Source organism: Diabrotica undecimpunctata, chromosome 3 (assembly GCF_040954645.1).
Source record: "Diabrotica undecimpunctata isolate CICGRU chromosome 3, icDiaUnde3, whole genome shotgun sequence".
NCBI lineage: Eukaryota > Metazoa > Arthropoda > Insecta > Coleoptera > Chrysomelidae > Diabrotica > Diabrotica undecimpunctata.
In genome coordinates, this window is record NC_092805.1 from 169,534,932 (window position 1) to 169,557,282 (window position 22,351).

The 22,351-nt window shown below is 33.2% G+C and overlaps 1 protein-coding gene across 1 annotated transcript in view; it reads left to right on the top strand.

Moving 5' to 3' along the window:
• Nucleotides 1-957: 957 nt before the first annotated feature.
• Nucleotides 958-22,351, top strand: part of LOC140437794 (uncharacterized) — a 36,237-nt gene continuing 14,843 nt past the window's right edge. Inside the window, exons 1-2 of the mRNA XM_072527539.1 lie at nt 958-1,331; nt 20,246-20,460. Of these exons, the coding sequence (XP_072383640.1) occupies nt 1,125-1,331; nt 20,246-20,460 (422 nt within the window). The 5' untranslated portion in view covers nt 958-1,124. The remainder of the gene's footprint in view (nt 1,332-20,245; nt 20,461-22,351) is intronic.

The window sequence follows — 22,351 nt, forward strand, 5'->3', positions numbered from 1 at the left end:
TAATGAATTTCTGTTGCCTAATGCGATGTCCTCAGTTGATGGTAGTTATTTGGCTATGCCTTATTCTTACCTGTTCTACATATCTGCAGGAACTTTCCCTATCAGCCATTGGGACGCGCCGTGTCGAGGTTGAGCACTTTCCCGCCTAGTCTGTCTTACGCAAGGTACTGAAGAGTCCCCAGTCAATTCAAAGCCCCTCCTCCACGCAAGTTGAGACCAGCCACGGTACCAAACAATACTGCACGCAAATGCAAAGAAGATGAAATAAATAATTAATCGTGAAAGATTCTATGGCATTACTTAGAATAACTAGTTTTACATAGCTTTATTAATAAAGGCAGAAATAAAAAAATTACATACTGTTATTAAACATTAAGTTTCTCTGGGTCCGATAACATATTGGAATAGCAGGTAATGCTAAGGAACTTCATAAAGCACCTGTTCACTGGAACAATACATGAAAATCGACTCGAGGTATCCAGACGAAAGCAAATAATTATTTCCCGTTTACGACTTGGAAATACACAATGTTCTCATGAACATTTGTTTAAAAAAGAAAAACGTCCAATTAGTAATGAGTGAGGTTCACCCTTTACAATAAAACATGTGCTAGTGGATGGAACAGTACGAGAAATTCAATGCTCACAGAATTAAATGCCATTTATCCAATACTCTTAAAGATATTTAAAATTCAAATAACATCATGAATAACCTACTTTTGTTTTTAAAAGACTTTAGTTTATTAAGTAAGGTTTTTGTAAATAAAAAAAAAATAATATTTTTAACAATTCCCAAATTATCATCTTTCTTTTAAAAATGATGTAAAAGTTATCAACCACTCCCCGTAAATTCCACTTTAAACAGAACCCGCAGCTATTAGAGAAACTAATTAACTACTCAATAATAATTTTCCAACAAACGATCTCAATAAAACGCGAGATAAGATAAACCGTGATAACTCCAGTACGTATCAGATCAGATCACACGCAAGTACCATCGAACGACGACACGAAAAAAAAACTCGACTTAACTAACAAGCGTATTGTTGTCCTTTTCAATTTCAACAATTGGGTTAAATTGCCTTTGATTGGTCAGTCATGTGCTAGAGAACAACATACATCGACATGGAAGATCGGCTAAATAGTGTTAGAAAATATTTCAAAAAAAAATCCAACGATTCGGAATTTGTTCAAAGGTTCGGCGGGGTGCCACAAATTGGCTTCCGAATTTCGTTTTGTGAAAGTACTAAGGAACTTAAAGTGAAAGTTATAGGTGCTAGGCAACTGCCTACTGACTACGGTAGTGTTAAACCTCAAGGGTACTTAGTCAAGGTAAGATAAATGCTTCTCTCTTCTTTGAAGCAGTTTTTTTTATTAAAATGTGCCTGAAATTGATTTGGTTATCGCAATATTTTATTTGTTGTTTAATCTGATTCGCATATTACTTATGCAAAGATCATTAATTATTTTAAAATAATTTTTTAAAAAATACGCAAATTTAACATTAACTTCTTTGATAAATAATGTTTCCACTTCTAACACGAGAATGATCCCAAAATACAATGCCAGGGTATTCAAAATTACAAAACTACTCTATTCTGTTACTGAATATGTATACCATGCGGTCCATATGTATGGAATAATTTCATTTTTAGCGTTATTATGTATTATGTGAAAAAAAAACCTGAAACACGTTTATTTTTATTCTTAAATTGACAATTTACCTTATGAAAATATTATACCCCTCCAGCACCCCCTCTTAATTATAAGCATCCCCTCGAAAATTTTAAATAACAAAGGGGTATGACACCTTGTTAGAAAGGGATTTTAGTCCTCTGTTCAGCAATATAAAGTTTTTATAAGTTTAGTGCAATCATAACTGAGAAAATTGATTTTTAAGATCTAAAATTTTGATAATGTCTCTATTACAAAACTTTAGGTTAAATGAAAATAATAATGTCACATAATATTTAGAATGTATTTTTCAATGTACTTCTTAACAATACCCAAGGCGTTTTTGGAATTCTCGTACAACTTTTTGTACGACTTCGGGGGTTATTTTGTTAATTTCTTCCGTTATCCTAACTTTTAAATCAGCAATACTGTTTGGACTATTAAAATATACTTTAGATTTTAAATAACCCCATAAGAAGTAATCCAGAGGAGTCAAATCGGTGGATATAGCCGGCCATTTGATCGTTCCACGTCTTCCAATCCGCCTATTGGGAAAAACCTCGTTTAAAAAATTTCTAACTATACGTGCAAAATTTGGTGGAGCTCCGTCTTGTTGGTAGTAAATAGATCTATTTATCTCTTTTCGATGATTAACATCAGGAAAAAATCTTTGTAATGTATGCACTAAAAAGTTAATCATCAAATCTAGATAAACCTCACCATCAACTGTCCTCAAAAAAATTAGGACCAATAATTTGATTGTTAATGATACCAGCCCAAACGTTAACTATTTTAGGATATTTCTAAAGTATATTTTAATAGACCAGGCAATATTGCTAATTTAAAAGTTAGGATAACGGAAGAAATTAACAAAACAACCCCCGAGGTCATACAAAATGTATGGGAATTCCAATATCACCTCGGTTATTGTCAAGAAGTGGATAATGGTGGTCAAGTTGAACATTTAATTTAATTGTAAAAATCAGTTTTCTCAATTATGATTGCACAAACTCAAAAAACTTTGTATTGCTGAATAGAGGAGTAAATTTCCTTTCTAACAAGGTGCCACACGACCCCCTTTGTTCTGCTGGAGGGGGATAATATTTTCATACTGTAAATTGTCAATTTAAAGATAAAAATCGATCTGTTTCAGGTTTTTTTCACATAATACATAATAACGCTAAAAATAAATTTATTCCATATATATGGACCGCATGGTATATTTTCAGTTAATTTAAACTATCTGAAAAGGGTGTTCGTTATTATTTAGTGCTAAATATACGATGTGTCGTAAAAAATACTGGTCACAAATTACGTCAGGATTTCAATATTATATTATTTAATCGATGGTTTTCATGATAATTCAATATTAGCTAATATATAATAAGGATTTCAATAGATATAATAACATTACATACATAGATGTATAAAAAGCCATCTAATAAAATATTCCTATTTTCATATATGGGGAAGTTATTTTCTACAATTTTGAAAACAGCGGCATTTCTAAAATACATACTCGTAAGGCAATGTCTCCAAATCGTACCAGTGCGTCGTCCGCATATTCGATAAATTGAAAATTCACAGGATCAAAGGCACAGTTAAAGGGTTCAAAAGCGTTTGTGACGTACTACAATCTTGTTTTAATTTTTGGTTTGTTTTTATTGGTACTGTTTTTGCAATTATAGGTCATTTTTTGGTATTATTGTTTCGTTTCCTCAATCTTGTAGAATTCCTTGTTTATAAAATTTGTGAAATTGTTTCTTACCAGGTTTTTTCTTCAAGCGATAAATTTTTATTGAATCAGGTGTTTTGATGTGAATTTAATTTGATTTGAATTTAAGTATCTGTTGATGGATTGGTTTAATGTATTAGTTTAATGTTATTATGCACGTACTAGGCGTACGTGAAATAGACGGCACATTCCAGGGTGTGGCAAAATTTGAATGTCTCCTGGTGAATGTGGCCCAAATACCCAAGGTACCCAAATCTTCTTTCTTTCTATTTTATTCCGTCAAAATATTTTTTTGTCAAAACCTAAGGCGATGAGTAGGGCCAGTGTAAATTTTCCATATTCATAGTTTTCTGCTTGTATTTCGCGCAGCAGGAAAATTTGATCTACTGTGCTGACTCCTTTTCTGAATTCGCATTGATATTCTCCTATGTCACATTCTTGGTCAGTATTTTTCTTCAGTTCTTCTTCTTCGTCTTCATATTCTGTTGTTGGTTCGAAGTATTCTTTCCACCTGTTCAGTGTTTCCTTGTCACTTCCGTTTTTCCTTTTGTAGTATACTGATTTTGTTTGATAACCCTTTGTCTCATTTTTTACCCCTTGATATAAGTTTTTAATTTTTCACAGATTATACTTATTCAAAACCCTGCTGAAGATTCAAAAAATGTCAACTCATACCTACCGATTAATTTATTCCCAGTCATTTCTAAGGTTTTTAAAAAACTTCTGTTGAGAAAAATCAAAGCAATGTTGGACAAAAAGGGTTTTATACCTGACCATCAATTCGGATTTCGTAATCAACACGCTATACTTACTTCAAACTGCTTAAATCATACCTTACAGAAAGAAGATATCTAGTAAAGTACACTGAAGCCTATACAAAACTCCATCATATCTGGTGTACCTCAGGGTAGTGTGCTCGGACCGATCTTGTACCTGATATATACGTCTGACTTAGCAACAAGCAATAACCTTCCACTTGCAACATTTGCAGATGATACTGCTTTCTTAAAATCACATAGTAATTCAGTAATAGCATCACATTTAAATCATCACAATAGCATCAATACATTTACTCTAAGAAGAGGTATATGTCCACAAGTTAACCTCGATGGATATCCTTTACTCCAAAAGGATGACGTAAAATATCTAGGCATTCATATGGACAAACGATTAACATGGACCAAACATATATGGACGAAAAGACTACAACTAGGAATTTTATACAGAAAACTTTACTGGATTCTGGGAAAATCTCACAACTATCGATTGACAACAAGCTGCTTATATACAAAGTTATAATAAAACCGCTTTGACCATATGGTTCGCAGCTCTGGGGATCAGCTAGCAAATCTAAAGGTATGAAAATACAAAGAATTCAATCGAAAACTCTAAGAACAATCGCTAATGCCCCTTGGTATATCCAGAATGACGCCTTACATAAATATCTGCAGGTACTAACAAAATCTGAAGAGTGCAAAAGAATTTCTGAACAATATCAAAACACCCTGGCAATACAATCTTCTTCAGAACCAACAAGGGAAGAGATTGAAACGATATGATCCCTTAGACCTACCAAACCGTTCCTGACAGTGCCGACTCTAATGGAAGCTACGCCTTCAATAGTGCCTAGCCATTGTGACCTGTGCCGATTTTAGTATTCGTGTTCGAGTATCTGTGTATGTGCGCATCCCACCGCTAAACAAGCCAATATTTGTGTTCTGATGCTTTGGTCACTGGACCTTACATATCTTTAACATTGTTAAGACAAACAATTTTACTTATTGTTTTTATTGTGAAACAAAACTCGTTAATAGCTTATAGAGGTATTATATCTTAGTGGTGTGTTGAGTGGGAAAGAAATTAATCAAGAGAAGGGGCGGCAAACTGATCTTTGCCCTCAGAAAATCTCCTAGTTCCGGCCCTGATTTTAGTCTACAAAAAACTATGAATTTTAAAAATAATAATCCCTATTCTACCGCAATTATTTTTACATCCAAATCATGATCTTGTCTACCTAGTTTGTCTGAATGTAACGTCTTGATGGGCCCTAAACAGAAAGTGAGTGACGATGTCTGTATTAGATTAACAATGCTATGAATAGTAATTTACTAGTGGACTAGTAAAAGTATAAGTAAGTTTAAAATATGTTATTGTTCTATTCATAAAGACGAATAAAGTTGATTATTTTATAACAACAATGTCAATGACGCCCTTCAAATAAGTTTGACTAATGAGAAGTTTTATTATTTATAATTTTGTCTACTAATGAAAAATCTATACGAAATATGCATTAACAATATACAATACTTCCCTTTCTTGTATCGTCACTACTTCCTATTTGATCTGTATTCTGTATGATTGTCATTGTAACGCAGAATATGCAGTTTTTTGTTTAATAAACTGTCGCCAACAATTTCATTATTGAAATCAGCTACCTAGTGGCCAAAATAAAATGTACCTATATCTCTACTCGTTTAAAAGTTTATGCAAATAATATTAATATTTTGAAAATTAACTGATTAGATTGAAATCCTTAAGAATTAACTAAAAATACGATATTCTTTTTTGTTCTTTTTTTATTTTTCATAAAATGATTCTTGTCTGTTTTTACTGCTTACTACCTCGCTCCAGGATCGAGTTACTGACTCTACACTGGTGCTCTTTAATAATGCCGTGACATTTGCAGGATCCCAAAATTTTACAGGGAAGATAAAGTATTCAGTTTCCCAAACCTGAAATCTCACGCTCATAAGATAATTGTGGTGTTTGCATCTTCTTTCATCTGTGAACAGATGCTTTACCATTTAGTTTCACTACTGCAAAACAGTTTATCCCAGTTTCTATCATATTATGTACAACTTTTAAAAGTTCAGTTACTGTTTTATATGCCTTCCCCTTCACACTCTTCTAAAAGTAATCAATTGTTGTAACTTTTTTGTGAAGTTTGTAAGCTTTTTAGCATTGTAGCATAAGTTATGTAAATCTAAACATCAAAAATAAAGTTTATCTTCGTCTTCTTAATGTGCCTCATCCTTTAAGGATATTTAACACAACTAACCCTTTCGTAAATTTTGAAGCCAGGAAATGAGTCTTCTTCCCGGTCATCTCTTGCCATTTACCTTCCCTTGGAGAATCAGCTGGAGAAGGCCGTAACGTTCTTGATTTCTCATTACATGTCCTAGATATTCCAACTTTTTAGTTTTGACGGTCATGAGAATTTCACATTCTTTCCCCATTCTACGCAGGACCTCCACATTAGTAACTCTGTCAACCCAGGATATACGTAAGATGCGCCTATAACACCACATTTCGAAAGCTTCGAGCCGATAATTAATTTCGATAATTCGAGCCTTGGATAATTAACTGGAGCAATCGGTACTTTTTCCCTCTCATCACATGACCAAGATATTACTTTCTTCTCTTGATGGTGATCAACAGCTCCCGTTCTATGTTCGTTCTTCGAAGAACCACACTATTTGTTATTTTGTCTGTCCAAGGTATTTTCAAAATTCTTCTGTATATCCACATTTTGAAGGCCTCTATTTTATCGGTATTGCTCTTGTTTAAAGTCCAAGTCTCTACTCCGTACAGCAGTATCGAGAAGATGTAGCATCTAACCAATCTCATTTTCAGGTTTAAGTTAATGTCATGATTTCACAGAATGTCCTTCATATTAACAAAAGCAGCTCGAGCCTTTCCAATTCTAGTTTTTATTTCTTCTGTGATGTCATTGTTGTTATTAACGCTTGTTCCCAAATATTTATATTTGTGCAGCCATTCGACTTCGTTATTGTGAATGTACAGATTTGCATTCAATCTTTATTTTTTTGGAATAATCATGAATTTCGTCTTCTTGACGTTCATTGTTAACCTATTCTTTCATAGTGTTGAGTATTTTTTTTTCTTTTTTATCTTTCTTAAGTTTCAAGTCTTCCCTACGTTCATTACGTGTTGTACCCATGAAATTTTCCACATTCTTCGATAACATCAAAGCTATACAAGTCTTTTTTCAGTGGCATTCGTAATTGTCCAGGCTTCAACTCCATATGACAGGACAGACAATATAAAGCATATCTATACTCTAATTCTAATTTCTATTCCCAGTTTTCCATTGTATAATACATTAATATAAAGTTTATTGCTCTTTAAAAAATTGTTTTGTTCAATTTTTTTTTCAGCCTGTTTAGATAATTTTAAATTTTATACAACCCTTACCTTAAGAAGGAGTCCCGTGTCTGGTACAGTAAAAGCCAAATTATTATAATTATAAAAATAGCAATATAATGGGTATAAGGTATTTTATATTAAACTAAATAAAAAAATAAATAAAATACAAATTACACGTCATTAGGAATACTGATAAGATAAGATGATTCAGATGATATAATCCTGGATTAAGAGAGGTATCAAAATTTAGTGAATCAAGGTTACGAGACAATAAAATAGAGTAACGTTTATTTTCTCTTTTAAATAATACATTCTGGACAATTATCACAATTGATATAGATTGAAATACTCTATTGGAGGCTTAAAATTCTTCTAATAGTTTAATTTTTTCTCTCTTTTCCGCATTCCCTGACCATTTTTCAGGGTGGTGTGAAATTCTAAAAATTGTTAAACTGCTCTCTCCATTAAATGCGCTCTTAAACTCTTCTACAATATTCGGTCGACTTTGATACACTTTGTTCTTCAAATATCCCCATAAAAGTCTAACGGGGTCAAATCTTAAGATCTTAATGGCCATTGAATAGGTGCTATCTACCTATCCACCTACCTGCCAAAACGTTATTTAATTAATTTCGTACCTGGGGGAGTCCCGTTGTGTTCTAAGAACCACAAACCATTTCTATTTACCACAGAGACTACCATATACATCCTATGCCATTACAATGTGCTAAGTGATATGAGGCAGAAATGCACTGGTCAACTGACAATTGAACCAGAAAAAATCCTAAAAGTACCAATAAACTGTTTTGACCTTCGTTTTGGCCACAGGACTTATTGAGTTTAATGGAAACAAACAGGATATGGCACAAAGGTCTTATGACTTAAGTGCTAGTGATAAACGTATCTGGCGTAAACTAAGAAGAAAAGGGAAAATATAGTGGATAATTTAAAGTCATTACAAGAAAATAGTTTTAGATCGATTTTTGACGTACATTCATAGGATGACTTTATTAGAAAAGTCCATATTAAATGTATTAAAATAGTATGAAATGAACTTAAGTAACTTTGTTGGGAAAATGCAGATTTTTTTTCCCCAGTTTTTTATAGCGTTCTCCGCCTTCCGGTTCCCAGTTTCCAGTTACGTCGGTCATTCCATTCGCCAGGGTGAAGGTTTCTTTCCGACATTGCCTTCTGAATGCCGCCCAGCCAGGATTGTTTTGGCCTTCCTCTCTTCCTTCTTTCTCTTGGCGTCCATTTTAAAATTTGGTTTGGCAGCCTGTCGTTCATTCTTTTCACATGACCATACCAGATCAGTTGTCTCCTTTGAATTTCGTCAATGATGATTGACTTGACTCCCATTATATTTCTGATATGGTCATTTTGTATTCTATCAAGCCTTGATTTTCTAGCTGATCTCCAGAAGTCCATTTCCAATGCAAGTAGGCGTCGCTCAAGGGATTTAGTAAGATGCCATGTTTCGCATCCATAGAGCACTATACTTTTAAAGATGGAGTTAAAGAGGAGATGCTTTCTTTGATTTGATAGTTTTTTTGACCATAGCATCGGGTTTAGGCATCCTATTACCCTTTTTCCTTTCACGATTCTTTGCTCTATCTCTTTTTCGGTGCGCCCACTCTTGTTGATTGTTGTTCCCAAATATATTGTAACACTACCGTGCTACAATGACATATACAAGCCAGAATCGCTCACTGTCGAAGAGAATTTTGCGGGGTTTTCTTAAACATATAGAAACTATATCGTATCTTAAATTCAAGCACAATTAGATAATATGAAATTATAATTTATTATTGGACGCCACCCCTGGTTTATCCTCGAAGGGGAAGAGCAAAAAAATTAAGATTTATCGAAGGTTTACAAGAAAACTATTCTTTATTATTTCTTAGTAATGAACAAAAGGAAAACAGTAAAAGTTACGTCATCCCAAAGGGATTCCAAAATATTATTTTATGTTAACATTATTATAAACAAAAAATCTTTGTATCGTATTAAATTAAGAATTGGTTATAAAGAAAATGAATGTATATATATATTAACCCCAAATTTCGAAATTTGTTTACATTGAAAATAATATAGTTATTTATTAACTAGGAACAATGAAGAAAATAAACCTTTAAATTAAATTAGAACACTTCACTATATTTTCATTTTTTTTGAGTTCATAATCATTTCTGTTGTCTTGAAAGTAGGTATAATAAAAATTGGTACAACCTCAATCTGCTCTGTTTCTCTTCTTATTTAATCAGTCACCAAATAAACCATTGATTCAGCTACGTACTATATCAAATCACCACCATCCTAGATAAGAGGGGTTAGGTATTCCATAAAAAGATACCGCTATTGGGCCATGATCTGGAATAACTCCATAGCAATACTATCTTGCGACGAGTATTAGAAATATAATATCAGCATTATAGCCTCTCTAATAAGGGTCTAAAAAAATAAATATCTATCTGAAATATGAACAAGAAAAGGATTGCTTAGCTCACCTCTGAAATTGAGACCCACTTTGGAAACACGTCTTAACGGTTGGACGGTCTTAACAGAAAAGAGCGAAGCGCTATCATGGCGCCTGATTCTGGAAATTGGGCGTGAGTGACAAGTTGAAAAATATGCTCATCTACCGGATATATTTGGGAATTACAGAAGAATCCTTGAGTCGGCTACAGGTAGGTACTTGACAGATAGTTGGGGTTGGAAGTTTTATTTAAAAAAAATTATTGAAATTTATAATGATTTTCTTTTAAATCTTTTGAAACGGTTACAATATATATTCTTTACAGTTCTTGATTGTTTCATGTTCGTTGACCATTAGATCTTCTACTTCATTCCCGATGCATAAGTATTGCGTTTTGTTTCTATTTACAGAGAGGCCCCATTCTTCATATGTTTTAAACAACCGTCTCGTCATGAATTCTAAATCTTCCTTGTCTGTTGCCACTACTACTTGGTCGTCCGCAAAATGTAGAGTGTATACTGTTGTATTGTCGTCAAGTTGAATCCCGATTCCTGGACATGATCTTCTCCAGTGTTTTAATGCTTCATTTAAATAGATCTTAAATAGTATTGGAGAGAGGCAGCATCCTTGTCGTAAGCCTTTTGTTACTGGAAATTCTTCTGATAAGGTGTTGTTTAGTTTGATTTTTGATGATGCTTTATTGTATAATTGTTTGACTGCGGCGATGATCGTGCTATTTAATGAAGATCGTTCAAGAGACTGCCACAGCTTTCTCACAGGAATCTTGTCATATGCTTTTGTGAGATCCACAAATAAAAGATGTATTTCCTGGTTTCTTGCAACTTTCTTTTCATTCAGTTGTGTTAGCGTAAATATATGGTCTACGCAAGATCTTCCGGCTCTAAATCCTGCTTGCTGTTCAATTTCATGAGGTTCGTATTCTTTCTCAATCATGTTTTTTAAGATTTTACCAAACAGCCTGCTAAAGGTACTGGTGACAGAGATACATCTGTAGTTTCCGCAAATATCTTTTGGACCTTTTTTGTGAATTGGAGTAATCCATGCTTCTTTCCAACTATTCTGGATTTATTCCCTATTTAAGTATCTTGTGAATAGCACTTTAAGATAGCTTATTAGTTTTGGTGTTCCGTTTTTTAGAAGTTCTGCTGGTATGTTCTCCGGCTCGGATGCTTTGTTATTCTTCATCGATTTAAGCGCTTGTTGTATTTGTTCTTCTTCCATGTTTACATATTCACCTTGTACTCGTATTCGTTGAGGTGAGTCAGTATTATAAATATCTCTGTCTTCATTCAGTTCCCTTGCGTAATGATCTTTCCATGTATCTATCTGGATGGGCTGTATTCGACTTTTATTTGATGTGTCGGTTTTCAAGGAGATTGGAGATTTTAATCATTTCTACAAAACTTAGGAATAATAAAAAATGGTGACAGTACCGTATCTTTTAATAACTCTAAGAATCAGAATGGCTATAGTTTTAGACTCCTGTACGGTGTGAAAATCTGGAGATTAAATAAGGAACTCCTTTAAAAACATAAAGGCCTTTGAAATGTGGGTCCACAGACGCGTTCCCCAAGTGTCCTGAATGGATAGAGTCACACAAATCAGGCAGTTCTTCTTCTTCTTCCTCTTTATAAGTAATTCTGCTTGTTCATTGGCGGATTAATACCTCTATGGAAGGTTGTCACTCCATCTTTTGCGCGGTCGTCCGATACTTCTTTTGTCGATTGGTGAATTATCTCTTCTTCTAATGTCTTCACTTCTCTTTCGGTCTCTCAGCGTGTTTCCTGTAATTCTTCTCAGTACTCTCATCTCTGCCGTTTTCTGTAGCCTTTGCGTTGTGGCTGCGTCGGGTCTTAATTATGAGGCATATGTCATTATTGGTCTTACACCGGCTTTATAAATTCTTGACTTTATCTCAGTGTTAATGTGTGTGTTTCGCCATATAGTGTTATTAAGGCATCCTGCCAGTCCATTTGCTTTTTGTACTTGATCTCTCACTTCTTTGTCCAGGTTTTCATAGCTGGACAGTGTATTTCCCAGGTATTTTATTTCCATTACTTGTTCAATACTGATGCCATCAATTTATATTTTACATCTGGTTGGTTCTTTGCTGACTACGATTATTTTAGTTTTCTGAGATGAGATTGTCATATTAAATTCTATTGCTCTATGTTAAATCTGTGGACCAGTTTTTGCAGACTATCTTTTTGTGCTATCAATAGTGCGTCGTCTGCTTAACAGATTATTTCTTTGTTTCCCATTCTGTATCCTCCTCCTTTGTTAACGCTTTTGATGATTTCAACCATGATTAAATTGAAGAGCATGGGGCTCAATGAATCCTCTTGTCTTATTCCGCTGCCTATTTCTATAGGTTCTGTACGTTGTGTACTTCAATTTTGTTGTTTTTGTAGATGTTTTCGATAGTTTTCATAATATTTAGGGGAACTTCTCTATTATACAGAAGATGGATTACATCTTTAAGTCTTACTCTGTCAAACGCTTTCTTTATGTCAATCAGACATAGAAATGCTGGTCTATTATACTCTAGTGATTTCTCAGTAATTTGCTTTATAACGAATATTGCATCTGTACACGATCTTCCACGACGAAACCCTGTTGTTTATCTGCTTAACTTATCTTCTGATTTATTAGGACTTGTAAAATTTTAGCGTAAGTTTTAACGTAATATTTAACAAGTTTATACCTATGTAGTTTTCTGGCTGTTTTTTATCTCCGTTTTTGAATAGTAGAATTAGTTCGCTCGTTCTCCATTTTTCCTGTATTTTATTGTTTTATTGTTGTTAATTGTTCTGTCATTGCTGCTCCACAATATTTCAGTAATTCGTTTGGTATTTCGTCTTTACCTGCTGCTTTTCTGTTCTTCAGCTTTTCAAATATCTTACGAACTTCCTGTACATTTTGCAGGCAGTTCTAGAAAGACTAAATATTGAACCTGAAATTATATTTAGTATAAAAAAAAAGAAAACTTGAGTTTTTTGGCCACGTCTCTAGAGACATATCGAGTTCGTTTCTACAGTTTATAATACAAGGGAAGATAGTTGGACGAAGAAGGTTGGGACGTAGAATAATTTCTTGGCTGGGAAACATTCGTGAATAGATCGGAATGACATCGCTTAAATTATTGAGTGCAGCAGTTTCGAAAGTGCAAATAGACATGTTAATAAAAAAAAAGAGGAAAACTTGGTCCTTCCTAATGATAATACTTTATAACTGAAAAGAATAGTTACCCACAGTACCTACTCATTTATAAACCGTTAAAAAACGCAGACAATCTTTAATAAAATCATTTAACCAAAAATACTGAATCAATAATAAAAAGAGTTTAACACATTTTTTTGTTCCTGCATCGTATCAGCTGTTTTAATTTTTTTCTGTCGAACTGCTTGTTATTTAATACGTAATACATGATCCAATTACATCTTGTTGAAGGCATATCAATTCTCATTTTTTCTTTGGTTTCGTTTTCACAAGTTTAATTAAATATGCCGTCAGCGAAATGTTCGCCAATTTTTTCGCGGATGTAACAAATTAGTAGCAGACAAATTACTAATTGTATTAATTAGAAGTGAAATTAATACAGAGTGAAATATTTTTTCTTATGTAAATATTATACCTATGATGATATCTCTGATTTTAATAGTTAATAGGAAGATGTATTTTCGCAAGATATAATTTGTTTGTTGTAAGAAATCGAGAATGTGATCTGGCCTTGTTGGATGTTGCCTTTGGTGTTCCTCGAGGATCAATTCTTCAACCTACACTATTCCTAATTTATGCCTTTGTCAATTTACGTATCCTTGAATAATTATATAATTGACGACACTTTTAAAAGTTTTAATGAAATGTTTTTAAATACCTAAATACAATTGTGAAGTGTTTTAACTTCTGTATGCTTTTTTAAACTATGGTATACAGCCAACTACTGGGATTTTCCCATTAATTTTTTATAATTATATAATTATTAATTATAAGTAAAAAATGTAGGGAGCTTAAGTTTATAACTTTATTAGCTATATCTAACATTATAGCTCGCATTACATAACAGCTCGCTAGAATATTTTAAAGTTTTCCCATAAATAATTCTAATTAGTCACTTATTCCGTATTCCACCCTATCCCAAAAGGGCATAGGTGTAAGTTGAGAGTGTATCAGTGCATAATAAAGAATTCTTAAATAAGTTATTCCTAAAAATTGTTTTAAAAATATTGAATCTTGGTAGTAGCCCTCTTAATTTAACTAGTATATTATTTGCTTGAGAATTTTATCGTAAATGTTTATTAATTACTAAACCGTATTCATTTTACAAATTCCCAATTATCAATAGAAGCACGTGAAAGCCAAACAGGGTCGTACTGATGTGTATCATATGATTTTTAAAAATATTTACTTTTGAAACTGTTATTGTACGAATTTCTTGAAATTTAATCATTATATCACAATTAAACTAAACTCTTAAAAATAACATGACCAGTAAATAACTTAACAATAACTATAACATAAATATAACACAATATATTAACTTAAAAATCAACACGATACAATTTGAATTTAAAATAATGGCAAGTTTGGATCTGTAACATGAAAATCTGTCTGGCTTAAGGTAATAAATTATAATTAATAGCCTCTTAACGAATAAGACGGCAAATATTAACACGTGCTAATGTTTACAGATGGGAATTTGCTAAACGAATGTACTATATACCTTGATATTTAATCTTGTATGTATATGTAGCAAAGTCTGTTTCGGCTTATTGTTTTAAAGTACCCCATGTATTTGCATCATATAAAATAGCTGTCTCATCTGCAAAGGTTTTTATCTTATCTGTAATATTCAGTCTGGATCGATATTCCTGTGGGACTCCATAGGATATAATTCTTCCCTTACTAATTTCTCCATCTATACAAACACGTTGTTGCTTGTTTAAAAGATAACTTTCTAGGATATTATATGCAAGTCCTCTAATGCCATATTTTTTAAGTTTAGTAAGCAATATTTTGTGTGAATCAGTGTCAAATACCTTTGATAAATCTACAAATATACAAAGACCTGGTCTTATATTATCAAGAGCTTTGTAGATGTTGCTGTTAGAGCACAGATTGCATCTTCAGTGGATTTTCCTTCTTGAAATTCATACTGACATTCAGATAGTATATTGAATTATTTTTTTAAGTTGTAAGTCTTATCTTAATTATTCTTTTATTGTGGTATTATCCATCAACTACGCAGGGTCATTAGCGTATTTAGATTAATGTGACAGTTGATACAATTACTGTATATACATAATTTTGCAATAATAATATGTATGTGTATTACAATGTATGTTTTCGATATTTACAGACAGTCTTAGAACGACTGTCAACTACTACTTACTAACCAACGCCCACCCTTGGCATGTTAGCCATTTGGTGGCTTCCAGAAGATGACTTTGAGGTCTGCGTCGCTGCCCTGAGAAGGGCCGTTTCGACTAGGGATTCGTACACTCATGGATCAGCGCGCGTAACGGCGAATCGCTGCTGCTCATTTAGCGTTACCCAGGGGACACGTGTGATCGTACCTTGCGATAGACCACGGACGCGAGCAACTCTGTCCCCCGACTGTCAACTACTTCAAGATAAGAAAATATTTTTTGCTTATCTGTATTTTCTTCTAGGGCATCTCTTAGGGAGTTGGGTATGCTATATTTGAGTTGTTCACTGTTATATTAGGGACACTGTATTAAAAAATGTTTTACCGTTAGAACACTGTTGTACTAGTCATGAGTGAGTCGTGTATGGCCGATACGGAGACGGGTAAGTATCATTTGCTCTCTTCTGTCTTTTATTTTTGGTTTCCAAAGATGTGGATGTTTGTTGACTTAGTATACCCCTAATGGAGTGTTGTTCCAAGTTTGTTGCCATTTTTGAATTATTTTTTTGTTTTAAGTATGGTTTTAAATCGTTTTGTACCAATATGTTACTTTCTTCGGACATCGGGTTAGTTGGTGCGTTTTTAGCCAGTTTATCTATAACTTCGTTACCTTCAATTCTGACATGAAAAGGAACCCATAAAAAGTGAACTTGGATGATCGTATTTGAAATGTTTTTAAGTTCTTTTTTAATAAGAAGTAGAAGGGAGTTGTCACAGTACAATTGAGTCAGTGAGGATAATGAACTTAGAGAATCTGTGATTATTATACATCTTTCTTTATTTTTATTTTGTATTAAGGATAGTGCTTTTAGAATTTCGAATAATTCAGCCGAAAAGATGGTTGTAATTGACGACAATTTGAAACTAACCTTCCGAATAAATTGCTGCTCCAACTCTGTCTTCATTTTTTGACGCATCGGTGTATACGTTGTAGGTATTGCCATATCTGTTTAATAGTGTATGAAACTTTTATTTAATGACGATTGATCATATCTCGGATTTTCTTAGGTTTGTTAGACTGATGTTATAGCAGGAATAGATATTGTCCATGGTGCAAGGTTGTGGATTGAAGAGGTATCATAGGTTTTTGGAAATTGAAAATTTAATTTGGATAAGTATGATTGTATACGAAAGTAAAAAGGATGATAAATTTGATCTGTTTGTTGAAATTATAATCCAGTACTGGATTATTTCGATTTGATGACACTGCTGCTGCATATGTTAGGCTTGGATATTGTCTTCTGAAAACAAGAGGAAGTTCTCCACTTTCCCAATAGAGACTTTGAATGAGACTTGTATAGTGAGCACCTAAAGAAATACGTAGACATCTATTTTGGATAATATCCAGTGACTTTAAATGTGTTTTTTTTTGGGGAGTTGTAGACGATGGCTCCGTAGTCAAGTTTTGATCGAATTATGGATTTGTAAATAAGTATTAAACTTGAATAATCGGCACCCCAGTTTTTAAAGGCGAGTGATCGTAGTAAATTTATACCAGGTAGACAGAAATTTTTCAGCTGTCGAATATGTGTCTTCTAAATTAATTTTTTATTAAACTTCATACCCAAGAATCGGATTTCTTCTACATAATCTAGATTTTGTTCGTGTAGATATAATTCTTTTGTTTGGATAATTTATAACTGTATTCAATAATTTATTACAATTATTAATACATATGTGACCGTGACTGCTGATGTGGTGCTTGCTACACCAGAGAAATTTCGGTAATAATATCACTGATTATTACCATCGCAATAGGCGCTTCACAATTCAACCTTTGTCCCGTGAATTTGCTTGTGTTTGTATTTATTTCTCCGTAATTTGAATTGGTAACATTTTTTTCATACTAAATCATTAAAAAAAAAACGTTTTTCAACTAAATTCGAGGTGAATAATTTTAAAGCATTTTAAAATTATGTCTTCAATAAAAAATTTAACTGTATAAAATTATTTATAGCAACAGAAGGCCAGTGTTCCGAGATAATTAAACGTTTTATTTTATATTATACAATTCCGTCTAACAGAGTAAATACGGGAAACTTGCTAATTTTGGAAACTAGTTACTTTTATGGACCATAAACATTTTATTGGTATAAGAAATTTTCTAATTTTATTTACAGACAAGTTAATTTTAAACGAAGGTTTTTCCTAAATATTTCTCTATATTTTGAAATCGACTTTGGATTATAAAGATTTATTACAACCAGACAGCCAATATCAGAGTCTACAATCAGACAATTAGCATTTAGCATACACTAAAATAGGCATAAAATTACATACACTAAAATAATTACTAAACCTCAGCAAACGAGAGAAGGAATATTTGGGTTATCTGTTCTACTAAAAATCTCATAATGGTTGATCAATGCTGGTATATTATTATAGAATAGAATAGAATAGAACTTATTTAGTCAATATATAAAAATAGTTTTATTTTCGAAAAGTCAAAGGAATAGTGACAATTTACATACATATAAAAATTTTTGCGAATTTAAACCGTACAAACGGATATGTAATATTAACAATTTAAAAAATGACAAACACACTTAATAGACATATAAAAAACATGAAATATTATCTTCTTCTTCATGTGCCGAGCTCGATTATCGAGCGTTGGCTATCAAATTGGCTATAGTAATTTTGTTGACGGCAGCTCGGAAAAGAGATGCAGAGGATCTGTTAAACCAATCTCTCAGGTTTCTAAGCCATGACGTTCTTCTTCGACCTGGCCCTCTTCTTCCGTCTACCTTGCCTTGTATTATTATCATAATATATTATCATGATAGGCAAATACCCCGACCAAACTAGTACACTTGTGTAAAAGCTGTACTTAGGTACTCCGTTTTTGAATAGAAACAATGTTTCAAAAAATGAGATTTGAGTTTAAACTTAAACGATAACAAGTGAAGACTTTTTACGTCATCTGGCAAAAAGTTATACAAACCAACATCAGTTGAATGTTTTATGCTCTTTATCAACCTAAAACGTTGTGCTCTAATAGCATCTCTAGATCTTGTATCGTGATCATGGAAGTTGGAGTTTATGTTAAACTTACCTTTATTGGCATGAATTTCAATCAGCGTCTCATATATATAGAGTGAAGGTAGTGGCATAATACCTAAATCCAGAAATAAAGGTTAACAGTGTCCTCTATACTCTGCTCTTGTAAGTATCCTCACTACTCTTTTTTGTAGTTTAAAAATTCGATCTGTGTGAGAAGAATTACCCCAAACAGTTATTCCGTATTATAAATGGGTATGGAATAGTTCAAAGTAGCAGATTCTAAGGGTATTTTTATGAATCATATAAGCTAAGTTACGTATTAAAAATATACTTGTAGCAAGTCTAGAACTTAAGTAACCTATATGAGCAATCCAATCCAAATTATCATCTAGAAATATTTCTAATAGTTTAACACTATTTCTTGAGACATACTTCCAATCGGAACTAAAAATCAAATTATGCTTTTTCTCTTCATTTAACTTCAGCCCATTATGTGCATTCCAGTTTTTTGCTTTCTGGGTATCACTATCAATTTTAATTTTTAAATTATTCTGATTAATATCAGTATTAATGAGAGTTGTATCATCTGCGAAGCAAACACATTTTATAGGAAAAGTGTAGTGAAATAAATTGTTTAGATGAATAAGAAACAAAGTTATTTGATGTAATCGCGCTTGGACAGACTTTTTTATTTTGAAATTTATTTCTGTGATAATTTATAACTTTCCAACTATCACGAGATATATTTTCTGAATTGGAAAAGAAATTCTCAAAAGCCAGTTTTTTCTTTAATGATATGGTTGATTTATAGTGCTTCTTAAACTTTTTATACTCACTATATTCCTTTGTAACATCAGCAATTATCTTGACTGTGGAAAGATTTTCTCGTATTACTATTAGTTCATCATCAAACCAAGAAATTGGAGCTCTGTCTCTCTAAAATAATTAAAAAAGATCCTGTTCGGGACTGTGACAGATTTTTTCAATTTTTTGCTTACAGATGAGCGGAGAAAATCTATCAACTGACGGGACTGAAGTTTCCAAAGTTATTTAATATACCTGAAAAACTGTATAATGAAGATAAAACAGGCTAAAACGGGTGGCAACTTAAACCTTTATAATAGATAAGAAAACCTTAAAAGAGCGTTTACACGGACATAAAAGTAGAATCTCTTCCAGTGACGTATAAAAGTCAAAAGTCGATCATGGGTTAAAAAAGAAGCTTTTAAGATTAAAACAAAAATTTGAAATCCAAAGATTTCTTAGTAGTTTTCGAAAGCAAAATTCAGATAATTGCCCAAATCTGTGCCTTCTACAATTTTCAAAGCAAAATAGACGATGAATGGACTGACATGGGAAATCTAAATTTGCATTTCACAACATATCAGTTTATCCAGACAAGAACTTTTTGCGAATTGATATCTTATACTCAAAACGTCAGTAAATGAAAATACAAAAAAGACAATTAAGATTTGACTTCAGAACAGTGCGTCCACTATTCGCTTATCCGTCCTATGAGGATTATTCAGAGCGACTATACAGAAGCTCTAAACGTGAAATCAAATCTTTTCAGTCAAAAGAAGTAATTATAAACCAACTCCATATGGGCGATATAGCGCCATCTAAGAACAAAAACAAAAAGTTGAAATCCGACTTACAGTGATTTTTTTCCTCGCCATCTTGCCATATTTAAATTAAAGCATTGATGATATGTGATTTTCTTAAAATTATTTTTGTTCCAGGTAACATTCTACCCAAGTAAACAAAAATTCGAAACCAAAACAGCGAAAGACTCATGGCCAACGATAAACGAAGAATTTTCCTGTATATTATTACCGGTAAAGAAAATCGATGATTTCTTTAAGGGCCAGTTTATTTCCTTCACCGTATACGCCACTCTAGGAAAAGAAGAAGAGGAGCAAAGGCAGAAGGAAAAGCCGAAAAGTATATTAAAGAGGTAAAGATTATTCAAAACTAAATTATTTTTGCATTAGTTTTTATGGATGGTAGATATGTCCATTGTTTAGTAAGATATATATTATCGAAAACACAACCAGAGCAATAAAACATTTTTGAATATTATTTTAATCTCAAAACATTACAAAAATTACTTAGTACTTTAGTGAAAAGGATTCTGCAGTATGATAACTCTCATATCTGAAACAACATCAGTGTTAATAGGTTGGCTACTGAAAAAAATATATTATTTCAAATATATTGCAAACCAGGACTTTTTCCTTTTATAAAAGCAATCTTAATACCATACATTGATACTTACCATTACAAAATGTGTGTAATATTTTACAAAATTTGTGCGAAGAAAATGTCGGTGAAATGCAATTTGGATTCCGCAAACGGAAACGGAAACGCAATTCCATGGGTATACGTGAAGCACTTTTCACCCTTCAAGTAATACTTCAGAGATGCCGCGATGTCAGTTGTGATATCTATATTTGTTTTATTGACTACTCCAAGGCATTTGACCGTTGTAAGCATCAGAAGATGGCCGTCGCCCTTCAAAGACTAGGATTGGATGAGAAGGACGTTCGGATCATCATGAATTTATACTGGAACGCGTGCTCAAGTCAAGGTCGAAGACCAGCTAATAGACCAAGTAAAGATAATGCTAGGAGTAAGGCAAGGCTGTGTGCTCTCGCCGACTCTTTTCAATGTATACTTTAGGAAAATTTTTACTGAAGCCCTCACAAACCCAGAGATAAGAATCCGAGTGAACGGTGAATACATCAATAATATCGGCTACGCCGATGACACTAGCAACCAGCTTAAATGATCTTCAATCCTTACTAGACCGAGTGAGAACTATAAGCGTAGCATATGGACTAGACCTTAATATTAAGAAAACTAAATTCATGGTTGTCAGCCTTGCAAATTTAGATCCCGGGCACTAATGGCAGGTAGCGAAGAGATTCAGAGAGTCGACAGATTTACTTACCTCGGAATTAGCCTCAACTCACATTGCGACTACGCTCAAGAGATTAGATCCAGATTGAAATGGCACGGTCAACATTTTTTAAGTTGACATCCTTGCTGTGCTGCAGTGATCTCAGTTGGGGAACCAAGATGCGGATAGTGAGCTGCAACATTCTTTCAGTGTTACTGTATAGAGTTGAAGCCTGGACACTGACGCAAGCTACTGAAAAGCGAATTGAAGCCTTCGAGATGTGGAGGATCCTAAAAATATCGTATGTACCATGCCACCAACGTTGTGAGTATAAAAAGAGACCTTATTGTATCTTATTTTGGTCATGTCTTTAGAAATAGTAAGTATGGTTTTCTTCAGTTGATCGTTGAAGGAATGACCGAAGGAAGATGAGGCATCGGACGGCAGAAATTCTCTAGGTTGCGAAATGTACGCCATCAGGAAGCCCAGCACAATTATACGATTAGTACAAGGTAGAAAAAAATTTCAGTTACAGTTCAATTTACGTTTAGAAGACCAGAAATACCCAGAGATACATGGACTTAAACCGACACATATACTTGTAGATTGCAGATTTTGAAAGGACCTTTCTAGAGTTTGACTAGTTTTAAATACACTTTTTTAAATATATAATTTACTTTTAGACACACTAAAATGAATATACAACAGTCGTGATATAAAAATTATTTCTCATCTATATTGGACTCAAACTGCTAAGGTAGACGTTGAAATGCCAAAACCGGAGAGATTAAAATATAGGAGGAAATCCGCCAGGATTGAGTACTCTCCCCGTTGTTCTTTTTCATGTCTCAAATGCTCATGTTATGATACTTAGAGGATAGATTAACTAGATTAGCATAGTCATGGTGATTTCCAACTTTTGATAGAAGATAGAACTTGAAGAAAA